The sequence below is a fragment of the Cebidichthys violaceus genome, unplaced genomic scaffold (genome assembly GCF_023349555.1).
Source record: "Cebidichthys violaceus isolate CVI_PGR_0920_01 unplaced genomic scaffold, fCebVio1.0.p SCAF_41, whole genome shotgun sequence".
NCBI classification, from domain to species: domain Eukaryota; kingdom Metazoa; phylum Chordata; class Actinopteri; order Perciformes; family Stichaeidae; genus Cebidichthys; species Cebidichthys violaceus.
Window position 1 is genome coordinate 2,072,241 of NW_027176606.1, and position 21,803 is coordinate 2,094,043.

The 21,803-nt window shown below is 46.4% G+C and overlaps 2 protein-coding genes across 4 annotated transcripts in view; both read right to left on the reverse strand.

Annotated features, from left to right (window-relative positions):
* The window catches only part of LOC137885929 (adenylate cyclase type 2-like), a 13,481-nt gene extending 4,733 nt beyond the window's left edge, over positions 1 to 8,748 (reverse strand). Inside the window, exons 1-18 of one of the 2 annotated variants that reach the window (XM_068728287.1) lie at positions 8,481 to 8,748; positions 5,544 to 6,644; positions 4,706 to 4,903; positions 4,441 to 4,602; positions 3,887 to 4,036; positions 3,223 to 3,404; positions 3,017 to 3,128; positions 2,467 to 2,594; positions 2,175 to 2,333; positions 1,918 to 2,077; positions 1,612 to 1,788; positions 1,417 to 1,448; positions 1,102 to 1,155; positions 838 to 901; positions 585 to 682; positions 405 to 489; positions 177 to 314; positions 7 to 81 (exon numbers count right to left, since the gene is read on the reverse strand). In XM_068728287.1, coding sequence (XP_068584388.1) covers positions 7 to 81; positions 177 to 314; positions 405 to 489; positions 585 to 682; positions 838 to 901; positions 1,102 to 1,155; positions 1,417 to 1,448; positions 1,612 to 1,788; positions 1,918 to 2,077; positions 2,175 to 2,333; positions 2,467 to 2,594; positions 3,017 to 3,128; positions 3,223 to 3,404; positions 3,887 to 4,036; positions 4,441 to 4,602; positions 4,706 to 4,903; positions 5,544 to 6,326 — 2,757 coding nt within the window. In that variant the 5' untranslated portion in view covers positions 6,327 to 6,644; positions 8,481 to 8,748. Of the gene's footprint in view, positions 1 to 6; positions 82 to 176; positions 315 to 404; positions 490 to 584; positions 683 to 837; positions 902 to 1,101; positions 1,156 to 1,416; positions 1,449 to 1,611; positions 1,789 to 1,917; positions 2,078 to 2,174; positions 2,334 to 2,466; positions 2,595 to 3,016; positions 3,129 to 3,222; positions 3,405 to 3,886; positions 4,037 to 4,440; positions 4,603 to 4,705; positions 4,904 to 5,543; positions 6,648 to 8,480 lie in introns of both variants that reach the window. The other variant, XM_068728286.1, reaches the window with a different exon arrangement.
* A 3,600-nt stretch (positions 8,749 to 12,348) lies between these two features.
* khnyn (KH and NYN domain containing) lies at positions 12,349 to 21,119 on the reverse strand. 2 transcript variants are annotated; one of them, XM_068728189.1, is made up of 10 exons: positions 20,876 to 21,119; positions 20,264 to 20,374; positions 19,577 to 19,847; positions 18,409 to 18,543; positions 15,742 to 17,495; positions 15,361 to 15,491; positions 14,875 to 14,971; positions 14,382 to 14,489; positions 14,145 to 14,246; positions 12,349 to 14,030 (listed from the first exon to the last, which is right to left on the reverse strand). In XM_068728189.1, exons 3-10 carry the CDS (start codon positions 19,808 to 19,810, stop codon positions 13,649 to 13,651), a joined length of 2,943 nt encoding a protein of 980 aa, XP_068584290.1. In that variant the 5' UTR covers positions 19,811 to 19,847; positions 20,264 to 20,374; positions 20,876 to 21,119; the 3' UTR covers positions 12,349 to 13,648. The 2 variants fall into 2 exon arrangements, with proteins under 2 accessions (XP_068584290.1, XP_068584289.1); XM_068728188.1 differs by lacking the exon at positions 20,264 to 20,374.
* Between the last annotated feature and the right edge of the window lie 684 nt (positions 21,120 to 21,803).

Below are 21,803 nucleotides of genomic sequence, written 5' to 3' on the forward strand. Positions count from 1 at the left end.
ACTCACAGGCCCAGTGTGGAGCTTGAGCGCCTCCAGCTCTGTGTCGTTGGTCTTGTTGCAATCGTCTCCGGGGAGGAAGAACTGAGAGACAAAAAAAAAAAAAGAGATCTATGAAAGACAGGAACTACAAAAAGAACGTTATGATCGGGGGGAGGCAGAAGAGAAGAGGAGCTCACATAGTTGAGGATGGCCATGAGCAGCGTGATGAGCACACACAGGACGACCACGAACAGTCGCAGCGCCGCCCTGGAGGAGACGCCGCGCGACAGCCCCGATATCCACTGAACGCTCAGCGGCATCTTGGAACGCCACTTCTGAAAAAACGAACAAAGCGTACGAGGGTTCGACGCGGAACTGCGGCTAAGACTGTGTCGCGAACACACGTGTGTGAAGCGGTCGTTTACCTCCAGGTATCCGGTGAAAGCGATGGACAGGAGCAGCACCAGCACCGGGAAAGTCACGCCGTACGACACCGCCATCTGGAAATTTCTGGGAGAGAGGGTGAGAAGGAATCATTCATATTCATCCCTCAGTCCAGCGGGACACTTCAGGTCGCGATGAGCTCCATCGAAAGCGCTGCTCACTTTTTAGAGACGAGCAGCTGGACGGCGAAAATGGTAACGAAGATGAAAGCTATGCAGCTCACTGAATGGTGCAGATCCTTCACTTCTGAGAGGCTGAACTGGAAGACGAGCGGTTGTTAAAAACAAAACACACACACACACACACACACACACACACACACACAGAGAGAGAGAGATGCTGTGCGTCCTGCCCGTTTTCCGCTCCTTCATTCAAACATGACCGGATCTACTTCTTCTGAAAGTAGACACATACCTCTCTCTCCAGACTCAGGTCGTTGAACAGCAGAGTCAGACAGTTGAGCCTCTTCGTTCTCCTCCTTCACGAAAAAAAATAAATAAAAGAGAGAAAGTCAAAGGACGGACGTGGAACGAGCAGATTTAATCCCAGAATATCACAAAGCTCAGAGTGTAAAATAAGGCAGAGATCAATAGAATTTGCTCAAAAAAACTATTTTTTAAGACGACACATCTCCAGGCATATTTCTCACACTTTACAAACTATAAAGGCTTTGCTTACACTGCGTTATCCAGCGTGTCCAGTGATCCTCTGACGCCGCTGTCCACGACCAAACTGGGACAAAACAAGTGAGAGACGTCTTTAACCGGAAACAAAACTGCGGTGTTCCTGACTCCACTCGTGTGTTTTAAGAAGCGGCGAAACACTCTGTTCCTCCAGGAGCTCAGTTTAGGACTTTACAAGTAAAATAATGACGTGAAAAGTGCTCATCTAAAAACCTAAAAATGTCACGCTTTATTCTGATGCTGCTGGAGTTCAATTGTGTGTATTTTGCATAATTTCTCAGATTGCTTTTAATTTATCTGGGGAACTTACCAGGTGGGGTTGTTCTGGGAAGGTGGCCTTTCCTGAAGCACACACACACACACACACACACACACACACACACACACACACACACACACACAGTCAACAAAATGCATGACCTAATGTCACCTCTTTCAAAAGTACAATGTCAAACCACCAGTGAGAACCAGACTAAAAGGATCACAAAGGAGCACAAACACATACGGTCGAGCCCTGTGATTGGATCGCGGCGACGTTCGCGGGAACGGCCGGCGTCTTGGAGGGCGCGGCGCCGTGGCCGCTCAGGTCCGCGAAGGGGTGGATGCTCCTCCAGGACTGCAGGTACTGAGACATCCGCATGGACGCCCGCTGCCGGTTCTCGCCCACAGCCAGAGTCTTCGTCTGGAATCGGAGATGGAGATCACGTTATTTTTTCACTCGGGGCGTCGCGGGCAAATTTAAAGATCCGAGATCTCTGCGAATGTGCTGAATGTGCACGAAAAAAAAAAAAGAAGTCTGAATACAGCGTACCAAATAGGGCCTCCTGATAATGCTGTCCGGCCTGTGGGGGTCGATCACCAGGTAGGTTTTCCTGTCTTTCAGAAGAGGATCCCGAGTCCCCCCGTCTCCGTTCTCCACTTCATAAGCCCCGTTCAAGTGCTGCATTGTCTCCTCTGTGATATGGACCCGCCTATTAATAATAATAATAATAACAATAGTGGGAGTCAAGAGAGAGCAGAGGGGCATCTCTATCATCTACACTTCATCTCTTGAGCAGACGTTCTCACCCGGGCAGGCCTCCAGACTCCATGTGGTTGGCCAACGTGACGTCATGCGACCACACGTCGTACTGCCACTTCTGCAAGCCGATGACGCCGCAGAGCACGTTGCCGGTGTGGACGCCCACCCGCATGCTGATCTCCACCCCCGTCGCCTCTCGCAGTTTACTGCCGGGGGGGGGGGGGGGGACAGAGGTAAAGGTGACAACAAGAACCTGAACCCTGCTTTGAGCGCGGTTTCAAGGCGTAGAGGACAGAGAAGATGGAGGAACAAGTGAGAAAGGGCTTTTTGTTTGCTGACCTGATGGCAGTGCACATCTCCAGACCCATCCGAACACAGTTCCTGGCGTGTGCTGGAATGGGGTCGGGTAGACCGGACACACAGTAGTAGCAGTCGCCCAAGATCTTGATGCGAAGACACCCGTTCTTCTGTGAGACAGAGAGTCAGGAATCAGCTGGTTCAAAACCCACCCCACACACACACACACACACACACACACACACACACACACACACACACACAACGACCCTTTGTGAAGAAGTAGACGTTTTGTGTTTTTGAGCTGGATTGTGCTGGTATGTGCTGGGCGCCTCCCTTAGGGAGGTGTTCCAGGCACGACCGGCTGGGAGGAGACCCCGAGGGAGGCCCAGGACCAGGTGGAGGGACTATATCTCCAAACTGGTCCTGGGAGCGCCTCGGGATCCCCCCCAGTCAGAGCTGAGCTGATGTGGCACCGGGAAAGGGAAGTTTTGGGTCCACCTGCTGGAGCTGTTGCCCCGATCCCGGATAAGCGGTTGAAGATGAGATGAGATGAGATGTGCTGGTGTCTATTTTTTTTTTTTTGTTGTACCTTGGCGATGTCGTCGAATCTGCCAAAGAGCTTGTTGAGCACGGCGACCAGCTCCTCCGGCGTGCAGCTGCTCGCCAGCTTTGTGAAGCCCACGATGTCGGCGTAGAGGATGCTGCGCGAGACAAGACGGAAAGGTGAGGCAAAGACACGAGCCGCGAGGAAGGACGGCGTCAATCGTTAACGGGGGGGGGGGGGGGGGTCGTCACCTGACGTCGTTGTGCTTGCGCACGTAGAGGCTGTGGAAGTTGTGGGAGTTGCGGGAGGCGCGGGACTTGTCGCCGTCGGCGTCGTTCTTCTCTTCGCTTTTGGGCTTGAAGAGCTTTTTTATAACCTCCGTCTTCAGCTCCATGGCGATGTACCGGGGCAACACCGACAGGAGGAGCTGCTCCTGTTGCCGGGGGGACACAGAGAGGACAGGAGGGAGGAGGGACAATCTGTTCACACAGGCTGTAAAAGAAATTGGTGTCCCTCGATGGCCCGTGTTTACCGAGTGGACCACGTTTCATCTATTTGTTTACCTGCTGTGAATGGTGTCTATTTGGGTTTGCCTATTCTGTTACTGCTGTGGCTTCAGACGAGTGAATGATTAATCAATTGACCTAATAGCAAAGACAAGCATACAGCAACTAAACCCCAGGCCGTCCAGGTAAAGGGCCCTTTAACGAGGGCGATCACACGCAACGATTTTTTTTAAACTCAGAGTAACCGAAAGAAGCTGAAGAGAAAAAGATTGGCGCTGCGATAAACCAAGGAAAGCAAATAAAGGCTCGAGCTCAGTTTAGTGCGAACTTGAGCTGCTTTTAAGCTGAAGAGATCCGATTTTTTTTTCCACATTTAGAATGAAGCTGTACTGGCCGAACGTGTTCCAACCTGCTGATATTTCTTTATTTCCTTCCGGCAGCGTATGGCGCTGAACTGCTCTCTCTTCTGATTGGATATCCTGCGATCCTGCTCGCTCATCCACAGGTGGAAAATCCCGACGCAGTTCACGCACACGAACAGCAGCGCGTTCGCCACCAGCTGAGAAGGGAGGACAGAGGGAAAAGAAAAGGGGGGTAAGGCAAAACAACAACAAAAAAAAGCGATGCATGCTCATTTGCATGGTGTTCCGTTTTTGCACAGTGCAACGGTCTCAAACCGACAAGGCCGCGTTACACAGGCTCAACACGAAACCTCACACGAGATATTTGAATTTCAGACGCAGGTCATTTGCAAAATATTTGTCTACGTAAACATTCAAAGCCTTTACCATGTACGCACATTTGTCTTTCAGCCGAATGCTAAGCGTTGCATCTCTTGGGTCTCTGCACCTGTGCGCGACGCTAAGCTAACACGTGGCTCGGTAGCTTTAAGCTGACAAGACGTTAAAAAACACACACACACACACACACACACACACACACACACACGGCGGATCTTTTCACCTGGACGGCCAGGTCGGGCGTCTGCGGCTCCGTGACGGGGACGTACACGCTGATGATGATGATGTGCGAAAGGCTGGTCCCGATCCCAACCATGAGGGCCCAGGCCATCGAGAGAGGCAGCACGGTGTACACACTCAGGGAGAGGAAGAGGAAAAACGCTACCTGAGAAGACGGAGAGAGAGAGAGAGAGAAAGACTTTAAGAGGTTTGAAAAGCAAAAGAAATCTCATTATTTCCCGCTCTGTTTTTCTTCGCCTCCTTTTCACCTGTTCCCACGTGGTGACGGGTCCGCCGGTGAAGATGAAGACCCCGGCGACGACGTACAGCGTCCCCCAGACGAAGAGGGCCAGGGCCCCTCCGCAGCGCCTCACCGTGGCCAGCCAGGGCAGGCAGACGAGCAGCGCGGCGCTCAGACACAGGACCACGCCCAGAACCGCCAGAGCGCCAACGTGGACGCCGTCGTCCTGCGCGGAGGCCCGAGAGGAGAACCGTGAGCGGATTTAGCCGAAGGAGCACTTCATGAGCGTTCATGTGCGTTTGAAAAGACTTCTTCCTGGTTTGACTCGGCTGTTTAACATATTCAAAAAGCACCGGTCGGCTCCACACTGACGACTAAAATGAAAATGCCTTTATTTATGAATCTGCTCCTGCCGCGCGTCATCCGTCATTTTAGCGAAGAGACGACGTAGCGAGTGATTCTTTAGAGAGTATTTTGCTGTACTATGTCAAACACTTCCAGTGCAGAGGTGAGGCTCAACCGGTTGGTTTGTGCCGCGGTAATGATTGGTTGTCAAACCAGCAGCGCTCGGGATCTTTTGTCCTTTTATGACGTTAGAAAAAAGTCTGTGCTGGGTTAGATCGTGATGGACCGAGACACAAAATTACAATTGTTTTTTTAAAATGTTCTAGTCACGATGAACAAAAACAAAACACACACCAGGTACGGCCATTTTGTGTCAGCAACTAATGCACAAGTTTACAGACTTCAAAATCCCCCCAAAGATTCCACTTTAACCATAATTATATTTAACAAAAACCCATATATATATATGTGTCAAACAGACAGACACACACACACACACACACACTCTCTGCATGTCTCACCCTTCCCGTGGCGGGAATGAGGATGATGATGGCCACGCAGAAGGCCAGAGACAGCACCAGTCCGGACACCATGGCCGGAGTCTCCTCCACGCACTGCAGAAAGGCCCTGTTGAACGCCTGGTAGCAGCAGCACACGCCCTCTTTCACACTCTGCCTGGACCGGGTGCTCCGCCGGTCCTCGTCTCCTCCGTCCTCGTCTCCGTAGTCCCACCTGACGTCGATGCTGTCCCTCGTTTGGGCCGCTTTGAACGCGACGTCGGGGAACTCGGGCGAACCGCCGCCGGGTGAGTTCTCGGCTTTGGCGCTGAGCGCGGAGTCGATTTTGGATCCGCCTCTATCGTCGTCCAGGTTGTTTTTGATAGAAGAGTCTAAAGTGGGTTCAGAAGAGTCCACAACGGTGAAAGGTTTGGGCTTACGCAGCTCATCAGGGGGTGAGGTGACCGGGGCGTCGTGACCCCAACCCTGCGGGGTCGCGCCCGTTCCCTTCGACAAAGGGTTGGCCTCCAGAGGTCCGGGGGCCCGCTCCGTCTTAGCCACGCCGACCTCCACGGACACCTGGGATTCCCTGAGTCCCGAGTCGCTGGCGTTTAACTTGGACTCGTTCTTGCCTCCTGAGTCGTCGTTTCCTCGCCAAATGTTAACGTCGCCGCTCTGCGCCGATCCTTTCAGTCCGTCTTTCGTTCGACTGAAGTCGTCGAGCTCCACGAGGTTGGAGAGGACCGCCTCTGGAGCTCCTTCCCCGGTCCTCCCCTTCTCCTGAAGATCCTGCCACTTGTCCGGCATCGTTGACCTCGTGAGTGACCTTCAACCCGACTCGTCACTTTGCCTTTTCTGCCCGTTTGTCATGATAAACACACACTTCTTTTTGTCTTTTGTCAGGTTTGTTGTCCACGCAGCGGGGAGAACTTCCACTTTTGACCTTGAGAGAATCTAGAGGTTTTTTTTTAATCTTCTCCTTCAGCTACAAAGATTCCATCAAAACTTGATCGTGTTCCTTCCGAGGCGACGCTCGTCCGTTACGGTCCAAAAGATCTCTGGTAAGGAATCTTAAGACGAAGCACGACCTCCTTTGACGAGTGCTGACGCCCGCGGGATGGAGTCCTGCTGCCAAAATAAAGAAGACAAACAACTGGTCAAAGCTCCAACACACAGAACGAACTAACGAAGGATGAATTCGCTGCTGAACGTTTCTCCTAAGCGGTGTCGCAACAGCAAAAAGTCCAACAGCGAGAGTGAGGAAGTCCTACCTGTGCGTGATTCTAATGCCATTTTAATGACAAACTCCTTTCAGTCATTTCCCCATTATGCAAAAATACTCGTTAGTCCAGCTCGCGCGCTCTTCCCCTGACACACAACACACACACACACACACACACACACACACACACACACACACACACTGTTCAGGTTTTGTACCGGAATGACAGAGAGACGACGCCCAGTGCACATCATTAAAGACATTTTCTTTTCCAGTCACCACCTCTGTGGTTTGCTCTGATGTCATCTGATGTCAGGATTAAAGGAATGTCTCTTTTAATCCGTCTCTTCTGCCGCAGGTACGCGTCCGATTTGATGGCGAAGCGACAAGAGGGATTAAAACGGGGAGTTCATCCGTTCACCGTGATCAACCCGACCCAGCGTAGAACACACCGACGCGACAATATAGTCCCTTTTGAACACTGTCTTTTTTTAAGGCTGGCACGCTTTACACTGGGACACTATGCGGGGAACACAGCACATGCATTGTTTGGTTTCCCTGTTTCCCGGTCTGCTGGTTTCACTGGTCTGTTCTTCTGCTTGTCTGTGAAGCACTTTGGAAGAAGAAGAAGAAGAAGAAGAAGAAGAAGAGGAGGAAGAAGAAGAAGAAGAAGAAGAGGGGTTTTCCAAAAACCTACTCGCATATTTAAGCTCCTAAGAAAACAAACGAGCCTTTGCTGCTCCTAAGATCACGATGGACCAAAACACAGAAGATGAACATAAGCAATTGCTTTTACCATTTCTAGTCATAATGAACAAAAAAAAAAAAAAAAAAAAAAGCACACAAACACACCAGTTATTGTGCAACGACTACAACGTTGTGCCTGTGATCACATTCTGTACAACACGGATCCCATCGAGCAGCTCTTTTTGTTATCTACAGCTTTATATCAACATTAAAAGGAAGTGATCTGTTTTACGTGTTCGTATGCAGGTTGACCTACATGTGTGCAGTTTTCACAAGTCATGCAGTTGAAGCGCAAGAATGTGTTTTTTTTTTTTTTTGGAAGAACGGGTTTAATTAATGCTCTGTTTCCTTGACCTCCATTGTCTCTTCCTACCTTCCTCACACTCACAATCACAACATAATAACTGGTCCAGTTACGCTCAAGTTAATTCGACTGCTCAGTTACTTCTAGATGACCAACCATAAAAAAATTAATTAATTACAGACTTATAGTACTTTAAAACCCAGGGCTTAATTATTAATCTGTATATTGTTTTCTCAATTAATCCATAAAGCTAGTTGTTTTTGCTCGTGAACGACTGACAGTTTGAACCGACCACTAAAACTAATAGATAAATAAAAATGTAATTAAAAAAATCAGGTTATCGTAACAAACGAGCAGAAGCAGCAAGGCTGCACAAATATAGTAATAAATGTGATTAAAACTACTTGTGTCAGCTTTGCTTACATGATCCAGTTTATAGTGACAAAATATTCATAAAAAGATGTATTTTTTTCATGCAAAATGACGTCCAGTTTAGGGTGGATCTGCCCAGCAACACTGACTGTAATGTAATGTAACACGATTCATATATTCAATATCAATATGATCAAGTTAACTTATTGTTTCACGTTAATACAAGTGCTTGAGAGAACAGAAAACAGAAGTGTAATGACATTAACATACAAGGTACATTTTAAGAAGTTCACATTTGGATAAATAATATTCTTACCTCATTGTTGGCTAACTCACGCGCACACACGGTAAGTTTAATTCCCCATATCTGCTTTCTCCGCTTCCTCCGTCACCCGCGGACAGCACCGACCAGCGTTGTCATAGAAATACTTTAACCGTTAAAACCGGTCATGAAAGTCTAAATCATTCCGTTAAAACCGTTTGGGTTCTTTTAAAAACAACACAAAGCAGAGACGCGTCTGGTTCTGCGCTCGGGCGAGTCTCTCGTGTACTTTGTGTGTGTGTGTGTGTGTGTGTGTGTGTGTGTGTGTGTGTGTGTGTGAGGGCTCGAGTGAGGAAGCAGGTGAATGCGGGGGCGTGCGCACGCAATCACGGGCACGAGCGCCTCTGGTCCCGTCAATGCAAATAGGAGGAGACAAGGAGAGAGGAAAGATGGAGAGGAAGGACGGGTCAAAGAACAGACTGTAGCAACAACACAACAACAACAACAACAACAACAACAACAACAACATCCGAGGAAAGCACACATACGTTTACTGAAGTACTGGACTTCAGTAGAACATTTGAGGTACTTGTACTTCACCTTGAGTATTTCTATACTTCTATCTTGTTTTTCTTCTCTACTTTAATCTGACAGCTTTAGTTACAAATTAAGATTTTTACAGACGAAACGAACAATGAGTTTATGAAATATGTTTTGCTATAAATTCAACACCAAACAATTAATTTTGAATTATTTTATTGATTTGAATTCATCTTAAATCCTTTATAATTATTATGTATAATCAATCCATTGATGGAGATAATAATCAGCAGAGTTATAGTGAAAATAATAGTTAATAGTTCAAAATGAGCTCAACCCACTACATTAAAATCCTGCGAGTAATAATAACGTAATGATATCATTTATATATAACAATATAAAATAGTTTAACAGGTAAGAGACATTTTTCTGCATTGAGTACTTTTACGTTTAGAACTTTAAGTACATTTTCCTGACCACACTTCTACTTTTAGCACCCTAGCAGGACTTTAATTAGCATATCTTTAATTATATATCGTGATATTGTTCTACAGTTGTTCTACAGACGAGTTGATTCAACGTTCTGTTTGTTTGAGGAGCTGGTTTATTAATTAAATAGTGTTTTTTCTTCTAATATTGTGTCGACCACATTTATGACTCAGGGAGGACATACTTTCATATACAAATTATACAATTATAAACGACAAAGTATAGACACACAACATACGTGTGTGATGAAAACAACAACTTACAGGTAAGAAACCAGAGAGAAGTCTTTGTCTATCAGCACGACAATAGAATCACAATAAAGTCCGATTATGTTTTATTGGTGCAGTAATATTCCCCTATATTGTTAAACAAGCAATTTTACAACATCGGCAAACACACACACACACACACACACACACACACACACACACACACACACACACACACACACACACACACTATTGTGAAGACGGTGCAGCTGCAGGTTTTATGGCCAGATAAAAGCTATGAATATTACATAAGAATGACCATACACAAGCATGGCAATTCTAAAAGGTATAATTGTACATTACTTTTTTTTCCCTTTTCTGCTACTTTATACTTCTACTCAACTACATTTCAGAGGAAAATATTGTACTTTTTACTGTTTTACCAGAAACAGAATACCGGCCAGTTAAACGCAGCAGGAAAACAAGCAACTAAACAGATAAACAGACAAAGCAAATACAAAAGAATACACCACATAGTTCGCACTTTCACTTTCTATTCTTCTCTGTAAAGATAGCCATCAAGAAGGGAGCGGTGCAGCAGTGATTTATGCTTCCTTTAACCGAATATCTTGGCCCCACACATTCCAATAAGTACATATTTAAAGAAGCACCAAACCGACGCGATCTGAAGACACTCAAACTGTCGATGAGACATTTTAAGTGTCTTAAAATGTCTCATCGACAGTCATTATTGACTCTGAAACGTACAAAGACGAATCAAGCATCTCTGGTAGTTTCGCGACCGATGGAGGAAAACACGTTTTTTTTTTTTTTTATCATATTTGCTTATTGCAGCAAGAGTTCTAACACTGGTTTACATAAACATGAACACATTGTCAAAGACGCTGCAGGAACATGCGGAGGCCTGGTGGCCTGGTGCATGTTAGGACAAACATACTAAGGTGATTTGTGCCTCGAGCTGCTCTCTCACCTGTCACAAGACATTTTGACGCACTCCCCGTCAGTTGCCTGCACGTCTATATTAATGTGCGGTTTGCAAAATATGTAAAACTGGTGTGTTACAAAAATAGCCTCCCGTAGACCCGCAGCCACCGCCCACTGCGTGTGACTTTAATTTACTATATCATTCAGCTCCTATACGGAGGTGAGTCACTGGGCAAGTCCACCGAGCCAATGTCTTGCTCAGGATGTTCCCGAAATAGATGCGCAAGTCTATTTTGCGCCATTGTTCGCGACTCACCCGACCGGTTTAACGTGGCTCTATTCTCAGGAGGTGAAGTACAAAAAAACAAAAACAAAAAAAAAAAGAAACAAGGCTTTATTCTTTCTGATTTCAGAGCGTCAACACTAACATATGTTTATGGAGTAAACATCCTTTTTGGCTCTGGACAAACAAAACACAAACAGGAGTCACGATGGCGAGAGGAAGCAGTTTAACAGATGAGTTCACGCAGCTGCCTCCCTTCATTTTGGAGAGAAACCACCTGAGAAATACACTCAGACAGGCTGCACTAGGATCTGAGAGCACAGATGAATCCGGGGTTTTCCCACCCCCACATTTGCGGTGTAATTTATGTATTTGTGAAGAGTGAAACATCATAACGAGCCTTTACAGATTCAAAACGGAGGTAACGTTGACTTCAAATCACTGCGGAGAGGTTTGCACATTTAATTGCGGCAAAAAAAAAATGAAAGGGCAGAAACAGGAAGCTGAGCTTTTATGCATCATTTCATAGGAGTTTCATTCTGTTATATACTGCATACTTACATACAGTCAATTCAAAGCTGTCGCTTCTCACACTTCGACAAATAGTGGTGAAGTGCGACCTCTAGAGGACGTTGTTGTGAACTTATTGTCACGGGATTCATCGTCTGAATAAAGGACACATCTGGCAGTAACTGCAGTCCCTTAAATATGTGTTTCAAGAGGTTTTAATTTATCAAATAGCACAAAGAACGGCTTAAATGTGCAGTCAAAGTGATTGTATAGCACACATGTTCAACATCTGTTAATATGCTGAAAATCCAGTTCTGTTGGTTCCCTAAAGCGCAGACAGGTGTGACTGAGGTCTGGAACAGAACCATCGTTAACGGGATTAGCTCCACCTGTGCTCTTCATGCTATTTATGTCACGAGTCAAACATGTCTGCCGTGAAAAAAGGTCCACGATTAATGAATCATTCATGTGGTTTCTCTTTACTCGTGTTGTTCTTGACTGTGCATCTGAAGTCAAACCACTTGAAATGGTCCATAAAGTGGAGTATTAGTGCTGTAATGACTGCTGGGTAATATGTGTGTCGATGTTGTCCAATGTCAAGTCTCTATTTGATTACGTAACAATGGTGTGTGTGTGTGTGTGTGTGTGTGTGTGTGTGTGTGTTTCATAACTAGAAACTAGCACTAGGGCCCGTCCAGACGACCGTACACTGTAGCAGACATTAATCCCAGTGAGCATTAATCTGGTGATGCGCAGGTCAAAAAGGCAGGTGAAATCAGAGCTAAATGTAATCTTTCATCTAGATCGGATATAACTGCTTTTTATATTTTGCTGGGATATTGGTAATATGTAACCTCACCACCACTTTTTAACCAAATTTAGCCGCGTTTTTTAACTCATATGCCTGCCAAAGAAAACTGAGCTAAGTCATTCAGAGGCACACACATCACCATGGAAACACTTTAAAGACGTTTTTTTTTAAGACACTTTTTTTCTGAAATACCTTTACAGAAAATATGGGCAGAAATCAGCATCAATCGCTCAAAATGTACATATATGAACAATAAAATACGATGATTCTATCTCACAGCTGTGGTAAATTGAGGATCTGCTCTTTGGTCACAGGAGTTATATGGATGATATATGGTTTGATTTCAGCCTCCTCCTCCAGACACACTCTGCACGATCGTGGTCTACAATCATGCCGACATCAGACCTGCTTAAAATAAGTTAAATAAAATAATAAAAATAAGTTGGTTTAGTATTATCGTAGCGTTGCAAAATTACATCCACCCCTAGTCAGCGCCTCTTATTATCTGCATTTAGTTTTTGTAAACAGGAAGATATACAATTTTAAAGCTCAGCAGGTTATAATTAATTCAGAATAACGACAGATAACATTTTCTTTTATTGCTCGGTCTAAAAAAACGACTTTTCTAAAAGATACAAATCCTCTCCTAAAAAAAAGGAACACTTAACTATTTTCTGCTCGAAGCGCAAACAAATAGAGGAAGCTCTGGAATGAATCCCGCTTTAACACTGTTGCATGATAAAAGAAACGCCTGAAGACGACCTCAAGCGGTTAAACAACCCTGAGGAGGACGCTCCACGCGCATCGGTCGCGTTTCTAAGACATGAAGAGTCAACAACGGGGCAAGTGGCTCTGAGAGGCTGCGCTCGAGCTAAATGCTAACATACGCACGATGCTAACGAAGCTGATGTGTCACAGGTTTACCATGTTCGTATGTTAGTTTAGCCCGTTAGCGTGCTAGCATTCGACACAGCCGATGGGAATGTCATCAGTCTTTCAGGTATTTGATCATAAATCAAAGTACTTCATTAAAGTCATGAGGATGCATCCTCTGGGGAACATGAATATCTTTACAATATTCCATGGCAAATCCATCAAATGGTTGTTCAGATATTTAGTGAACGACTGGTTAAAGGGACCAAAACTCTCTCCATTTTCTAGCCTCACTTATTTTCCAATGTGCTCCCTTCACCTGTATATAGGATCAATAAGGATGCTAAGGGGGAAGGAGGCAGAATGTACACAGTGTCAATTGGGATTCTTGATTTTGGGAGAACTAGTCCAACCCTGCTTTTAAAGGTCGGTAAACGTTCAAAATCTGCAGAGAAACAGCAAACGTGGGAGGGAATACATGAGACAACGGACCGACAAGGGCAAACTTTAGCGTCAGAGAAGTCTGAATTTTCCCAGATAAAGTATCAAGACTAAAAGAAGCCTAGTCCTGCCTCAAGATCAGATCAGACAGCACGTTCATGTCCGTCTCTGCCGGGTGGCTTTGCAGCACCAGCGCCACCATGTTGTCCTGACCCGGGAACACCTGACAGAGCTGCTCTCTGAGTCCGGCCGTTTCCTCCGGGCTCCTGTCCGCGCCGAACCCCGGCCCCGAAGCGTCGTGCCACCCTTGCTGGTGTCCCGCGTCCCACCCTTGCTGGTGTCCCGCGTCCCACCCTTTCCCGTGTCCTCTTCCTTTCCCCCGGCTCGCTCCGCCCGGCGTTCGGTCGCGGAAGTTCAGGAGCTCCGTTTGGGAGCGCGGAGGCTTGGCGGAGGGGAAAGTGGTGGCTACGCCGGCAAAAGAGTGGTTTCCTGGGTCCGGAGTCCTGAAAAGAAAAGACAGAACTTCACTTATTACTAACTAACTTCCACCTATAACTAAACTAAGTTTCTGAGCTACCCTGCAGTTGATCGGTATGAGTGTGTGCGGTTGTTAATACCTGTGCTGGGAGCGCAGGAAGTCGTCCAGGTGAGGCCCTCCTCTGCCCAGAGGGTCGTCCGGCACCATGAAGTGATCCCCGACAAACGTGTACTGAAGAAGTCTGCATGGGGAGGAGACATTACATCATAACAATGTGACGTATAGATATACTGCTACACTGGTTGACAGAAGATATGTTTGCTGGTTGATAATCCAACTCATAGGATGTTTAAGCGGTTACATCGTCTTGTTATACCTCTTTTTGACGATGTCCCTCCACACAGGGGACTCGTCCGAAAGGTCTCTCAGGTTGTCGTTAGTCACGATCACTCCGTCCGTCTTCTGTGCGAGCTGCAGCATTAATCTGAAGGGACGGGGGGGAAAATAAAAATTGTATGTTCTTTGGCGCCACACAGTGGGGGCCTCCAACATTTAGGTCCCAATTCAATACTGCGTAATGATTCTACGCAGAAGTGTGTTCACTCAAATATACTCAAAGCAGACAGAATGCAGTCAGTGTGTGTGCTGTGGATGCACATTATTCTCCCACAATGCAATGCACAAAGGAAGAGGAGGAGCTACTGACGACTGCCTAAAAATAAATTGTGGACGCTGGTGAAACATGTCCAAAAAAAATCCTGGAAAACTATGGCGTCACACGTAATTTTATCATTTTGTTGTCGACATTTCTGCTGAAACAGTACTCTGTGACTAATACAAGACATTTGTGAAAGCGGCGGTCCGTCTACCTGTCGTCGTACGAGCTGATCCTCTTGCCCTGCACCTCTCTGGAGGGGGTGTAGGAGACCAGGCCCAGCTTCTGCAGCTTGGTCAGATAGTGCTGCTCTGGGAGGGCAGGAACAAACAACGCTGTGTTTAGTCTCGCTCTGAAACGCCCACATGCTCACACGCTCGCCAGATTCTGATTTGTTTTCCTGCCCTTGCGCGTGACTCAGAGTCAAATACGAGCAGCAAACACGCACGAGGCCTTTTGTCATTCCACCACAGCATGCATTTGACCAAAAGGTAACTTTGAAAGCAAGAACTATTAAGAACAGCAATGCAGAAATGCAAAATATTCCCTTTTTCCAGCTATTCAAACATAGGATTTGCTGTTATTTTTGTCATATGTGATTGTAAACTTTAGGATTTGGAGACGTCAACTTTCTAAAAAAGTCTTACATTTGACAGACCAAACAATTTTTTTTACTGCGTTCAAAAAATACTTAGGTTACCTTTGATCTTGGGGTCGCTCTTCTGTCTCCACTGTGGCAGGAGGGCACTGATGTGTCGATGGCCTCGGTCCCAAAAGTGCTGGATGGCCAGAGCGATTCCTCGACAGGAGAAGAAGTGACCCAACCCGTGACTGTGGAAAACATGGAACCGTTAAGACGAGGGAGTTTTGTAACAAAACCAAGGTGGAACCAGTTTTTAAGAAACGTCTAAAAAGCTTTTACATCTACTGTTATTCCTTTTCAATCAATCAATCAATCAAACTATATCTATATGACACAAATGCAACTACACATGCTGAAGGAAAAGAGTTCAAAAGAACACCCTACTGTACAGAAAGAGAGGCTTTCTGTTTCTTAAACTCTTAACGTCTCCATTCTGACCTCATGGCCACGTTGCTCCCGTCGATGATGATCGTCCTCACTTTCGGGTCGCCGGGTTTGTCTGTGAGCTGGAGGTCGAAGGGCATCTGCAGGCCTTCCATGAAACGCTGCTCCCCTGTCACCACCACCAAAGAAGAAGAAGAGGAGGCGGCCGCAAAGCCCCGGCGTTCCCTCGCTCTGGTGGGAGACAAGTCGGCCCTTGGGAAGTTGGGGAGTTGAGGGGCTTGGAGCGCTTGTTTTAAGGCAGAAGAAGGCTTGGGTTTGGGGTTGAAAACGTTGTCTTGGGTGTGGTGGTCTTGTTTCGAGGTGGATGGATCGTGCCAGTAGTTGGTTTGACCGTATTGTTTGTTGGATTGGAAATTAGTGAGTGGAGGATCTAGGGATGAGGGATAAGTAGGCATGGGCGGCCCTTTGACTTCAGGAAGGATGACTTGGTGTGGAGTTTGTGAGTCAGTAAGTTTATGGAACTTAATAAACTCAGGTGCAGTTTGATTTGGCCCTTCTACACGTCCTCTGTCGTCAGATTTTCTCTTTTCTGCTGGTACGAAAAGCTCAACTTCTCTTGCTTTGCCCCTAGAAGGTCCAACTTTTGGTCCCCCTTTCTCCAGCACCACATCGTCCATCTCTCTCGGTCCCTCCCTCGGGGCGTCCGGCTCTTTGCTCCCCTCCCTCTGCAGCTCCAGGAGCAGCTGGTGAGTGGATCCATCGGGCAACATGCTGTAGACTTTGGCCACGTTCTGCTCCATGTACCCGCAGCTGGCTGCCGCCTTCTTCACCACTCCCAGGACGAAGTCTTCCTCGTGTCCTTCCCCTTTTTCCTCAGTGCCACCTTTCCCCTCGAAGTGTCTCGCGACTCCCGTCGCTCCCTCTACCACCTCATCTCCCCCTACTTCCATTTCGTCGTCTTCTCTGTGCTCCGTCTCGCAGGGTCGGTTCCTCTCGATTTGATTTGAGGCGGCGCCGTCTTGACTTTTCTTTGTCTGCTCGCGGTCAGTGCGATCCTGCTCCTGCTGAACCACGTCCAGGATCTGCGAGGCCTCTTTAGGTCCTGTTCGGGCGAGGACTCGCTTGACGACGTCCTCCATGTAGCCCATGGCGGTGAAGAACTTCAAAAGAAGCAAAAACTCCTTGTTCCCCACTGACAACTGCAGCTCCTGTACTTCCTCCTCTCCTCGTGCCTCTTTCATCTTGGTACCCAACTCCAGCTGCTCTTCTCCCACCTCCTGAGGAGAACATATGAGTCTTACCTCAGCACCCTCTGCCCTCCCTCGGTTGCCCCCAGACACTAATTGGAACAAGGAGTCCTCGGCTGCGGAGTCTTTCCCCGAACCGGCCGTCAAACCTTCAACCCACCGATCTGCAGGCCTAGAAGGCTCAGGAAGTGTGTACGTAATGGCGAGAGGTTTGTCCCATATATCCTCCGAATCCTGGCGCGATCCCGCCGCCGCATTTCCATCCGTCAGAGCCGGGCCGGGGCTCGATCCAAGCCCCGATTCTCTCACCAAATCCAGCAGGATTTCCTTCACCGACCCCGGCAGCACCAGAAGATCCAGGATGTGCTTGTCCTCCCATTTCTCCACCAGAATTTTGAACGCCCGGCGTGAATCCAGCGACTCGCCGGGGCCCCTGTCTCCGGCCTCCGGGCGTCTGGACTGCGTTCCCTCGTACCGCTCCACCAGGTCTGCTATAAGGGAGTAGGCTCGCACCACCGGCTCCGCAAGACCCGAAATCAGCAGGAATCCCGTGGAGCCAACCTGGTTTGTCGAGGAGAAAACAGAATGACATAAATCTTATAACTCTTAATAACAGCAAAACAAAAAAACGTGTTTACGGTGCAAACCAAGAAGTCCAGTTTGAGTAACGGATGAGTTTGAAGGGAAAAGTACCGAGTACTTTCTCCTTTATATCTCGATATATGATTTCATCACAATGTGATTCCATTGAAAGATAATAAATCAATGAAAAGAAAGTTGCCAAAAGTAATAAAATTTCCCTGAGTTGTATATTGACGTTTTTAAAAACATGTTAATAATAGGTTAAAACATCCCAGTGTTACACTAAGTTGTTACTTCATACGGGGCGAGACACATTCTTAGCTGATGACATTGACTAATAATGTAATTTCTTGTAAGAATAACAAGAATGCAAGATTATTGGTCAAGATCATTATTGCATCATCAGTCAAAGTGACACACTCGAGTCTGCCGGTGGGGGATTTGCACAATGGCAGAAGTGAGTGATGGTGAGTGATGGTGAGTGAGCGTACTCCTGTCTGGAGTCACAACGCAGTAAAATGTGAACGCGACAGATGAGCTACATACATTTCTAAATTCAGCTCGACTCACACATTCGGGGGAAAATAAATAGCATAATAAACCTCTGTAAAACAGAGAATGTTTGAGGTGTGAAGATTCCCAGAGATAGGTAAGGGTAATAAAGACACATGTCTTTGTGTGACAAGGCTAAGAAGACGAAGGGGGGTGACTGGAGGTGTCAATGGTCAATTGTTATAATGTAAATACATGATGTTCCCCCACCCTGTCTGCTGAGGTGCTTATAAGCAACAGGGGATGAAAGTCTCAAACCTAATTGTTTGAGGTCCTCTCTTTTAGCGAATATAAATGGGGTGAACGCAGCCTGAACAAAGACCCAGAATGCAACGCTCACCACTATATGTGCCGAGGTGTTTCTTGTCAGGCAGTCCATGAACAGCCCTCGGGCTCCACAGAAGATGCAGTGAAGAACGCCGGGATAGGAAACCTCCTGCTGCTCCTCCTGGTTCACGAGTCCTTTCACGAATAACTGCAAGAGACGGGAATGTTTTACACCGTTATCGTTGTATTATTACTGTAGCACTGGTGAAAATACTGTAGTAGACAAAATCTAAATACTATGTGTCGATTTTGTAAAAGAAAATCATCCGAGTTCATCATATAATATCCGGTAACAGCAACACTCTCGATGTCTCGCTTGTTCTGGAGCTTTCCACTTTCTCGCATGGTCTTCCTCAGCTCATATAGTTCAATATTTCAATAAAGCGGACCCACAGAGTTTGTCGTTACACTGATCGCCCACAGCGTAGAATGGAAAAAAATGGAATCTTTTGACAGTAGAAAATGTAAATGATAGGCGCTCAATTCTTGACAGGCAGGTATTTGAGCAATGGGCATTTCGCGAAATTTCCCTCGTTGTGTTCCGTATCCAGGGAAACACAAAGAGGGGGTTTCTATTACAATGACTGTGACCTTCGGAGATACCCATATCGATATGATGAACTCAAACTGCTGAAGCTTCATTTAGCTTTCAGATCGACTTTTGAGTGTATTTTTTTTGGTGGGGGGGAGTTTGGAGTCTTGTGCTTCCTGCACTTTCACTGCTGTTATGTGTAGCAGAGTTACCCTAATGACTGCAAGTCATATGCTACTGTCGTGACCTTTAAAGGCCAGCTTCTACGCGCTCAACATCGCAGGCAGGGTTTCAGTCTGTAATCTGCTAACCCAACACTTATGAGACCTGTGAAATTATAAAAATATGAATACGGCAAATATTGGCAGGTGGCGTCTCTTGAGAAAAGAGACCTGCACATACGCACATATCCTCTTATACGTGCTTGACGACCGTGTTGTCGCCGGTCATCGTCTTCGTTTGGAACCGAAACTCAATGAGAACATTTAAAAAACCCTCGATGAGTCATATACCAGTACGGTGCCTTTAGACTACCAGTAATGCCAATAAAAACTTCCCAGATTAAGGATTACACTCATTGATTGTGTGCTTTAAGTCATATTAGCGCAATGACTCAACTCGTATCTTAAAAACCAAATCACCGCCTTACTTTGGCCGCCTTCACGTCGTCGCTCGGCCCTCTCAGTTTCAGCCATATCTGCCCGTTGTTGGCGTGAGACGGCTCGTCCGACCCGATCCCGAACGTCACCCTGAATATCCGCTCCACGGTGTCGTGGAGGGAGGTCAGAGATCCCCGCAGCATCCCGGCACACGCGAACTCATCCTCCACCTCCACCTCCATCGCCGCCTCTCCCCCACCTCCATCACCCCTCTCACCGTCCATCCCTTGTTCTGAAAGTCGCCGTCAAAAGTTGGACATACTGCGAAGAAAGCAAACAAAGAAAGCTTAAGAGTCTGTTAAAAAGCACCAATTTTAGTTGAAAGATTTTTGGATACAGAGCCTTTATCACCGAAGGAAACTTCTTTTCTGACAATAACTGATGTACCAAACTGAAAATACATATTGTATGAACACATATTTAAACATCCATAGTTAACAACCACATAATTACTGTCACAGTTACCGTTAACAGGACCGCTCTTGTGTTTTCTGTATTAGGTAGGTCTAACACTGACGTTACCGTTACACATTTACATTAAAATATGAATCTAAAGTGGAGGAAAATAACACTTCTTCCAACTTCTCCCACTACTGTAATGCATAAAGTAAGAACACCACGAAGAGACAACAAACAACCACAGAAAACACCACAAAGTGTGCGTGTCTCTTGCTCACGTGCGGTAAAGATGGTGGTCAGTGTCTCATAATCCAGCCACGACTGTATGAAAGCAGGCTGAGAGTGCTGACCGTAGAATAAGGGTCACCAGTTGTTGCCCGGGGAAGCTGCTACAAGTACCAAACAACAGGTTAAATCTCCCTCAGTGCATTTTACATGACATGGTTATTAAGATGTTTAAATCTTGATCTGAAAACTGGCACTACTTGTGGAGTAAAAACACCACTTTCCCTCTTAAAATGCAAAAGTATAACGTAATATGGAGCACCTCTCCGCCTGGTGCGCGCACCTTCGAACTCCAGACATGAAAACAAGTCTGCGGTGTGTTCCTCTCGCACAGTTATTCATAATGCACCGACGCATTTATTCCAAACTTGTTTTGACTGTTGACTGCCATTTCCTTTTGTTCGACAACAACTCCTATTGTTATGGCACACAGCTCAAATGTGGCCTATCGCCATATGCTTCAGTAAGGATTGTGAGACACATACCTCTCTATAAATAGACCCGATGTTTTTTGATTAAGCTCTGCTGGTTTTAAAGAATCAATACAAACTATGAAAATATGATTATATCACCCCCCCCCCCCCAGTCTCGTCTCGTTTTCTTACGTGAGGTCGATCGCTCGCGCTCCTTCCAAAGTTTCGTTTCCAGAAGAGGCAGCTCGGCTTCAGGCTTCCGCACTCATTGAAAAACAAACAACAACAACAATGTAGCCGATCGGACCAAAGTTCAGCGTGCTCATCGGAAATAAAAAGTGGGACGGAAAGAAACAACCAACACCCTCCCTCCACACACACACACACACACACACACACACACACACACACACACACACACACACACACACACACACACACACACACACTCCTCCTCCTCCTCTGGTCGATGAGGAAGCTTCGTGGAAAGCCCGAAGGAGACAAAACCGAAACTAAACGGAAAAAAACCCAGCTCGTGTAACGTTCAGGGCGGATGATTCTGGCTGGATATCGCAGTCATAGCGTCCGTAGATAACACCCGAATAATATTGCTTTAATAATCCTGTATCAAAAATGTTTCTGTGGACTCTTAAGATGTAAATACATCAGATAGTGTCCGTTTAATGATAGTGTTGGCATTAACATAAACACAAATGATGATTATAACAGACAATACGTGATACAAGCGTGCAGTTAAAGCGTGTATTTTAAGATGTGTCATGTGTTTTATGTGGCTGGGTCTAACAGGAGATAAAGGGGATTTCCACTGACGTCAGAAGCGGGGTTTTTCTGTGCTTTTTTTTCCCTTTTTTTTTCTAACTCTACTCATTGACAGGCAGGCTTTGTAAAAAAAAAAAAAGCAGATGCTGGCGCCTGTTTGTAACACATTTCTGTCTCCACGTCTCCTAATCCAGAAAAAAATCAAAGGAGTCCATTCCCCCCTGAAAAACACGCTGGTATCCGTTGACGCTGTGGTTTCCTTGGTGCACTTTTATCTGTGTCAAAGACAGGATGAGAGACGCTGCCTCCTACACTACACATCCTGTCTTACTCGGGTGTT

Excerpts from the sequence above, each read along its gene's own strand:
- khnyn (XM_068728188.1), bottom strand. The coding sequence starts at position 19,810 with ATGGACGGTGAGAGGGGTGATGGAGGTGGGGGAGAGGCGGCGATGGAG. Across the intron at positions 18,544-19,576 it reads ACGACGTGAAGGCGGCCAAA|TTATTCGTGAAAGGACTCGT; the intron begins GTAAGGCGGTGA and ends CGTCTCTTGCAG. Across the intron at positions 17,496-18,408 it reads ACACCTCGGCACATATAGTG|GTTGGCTCCACGGGATTCCT; the intron begins GTGAGCGTTGCA and ends TCGACAAACCAG.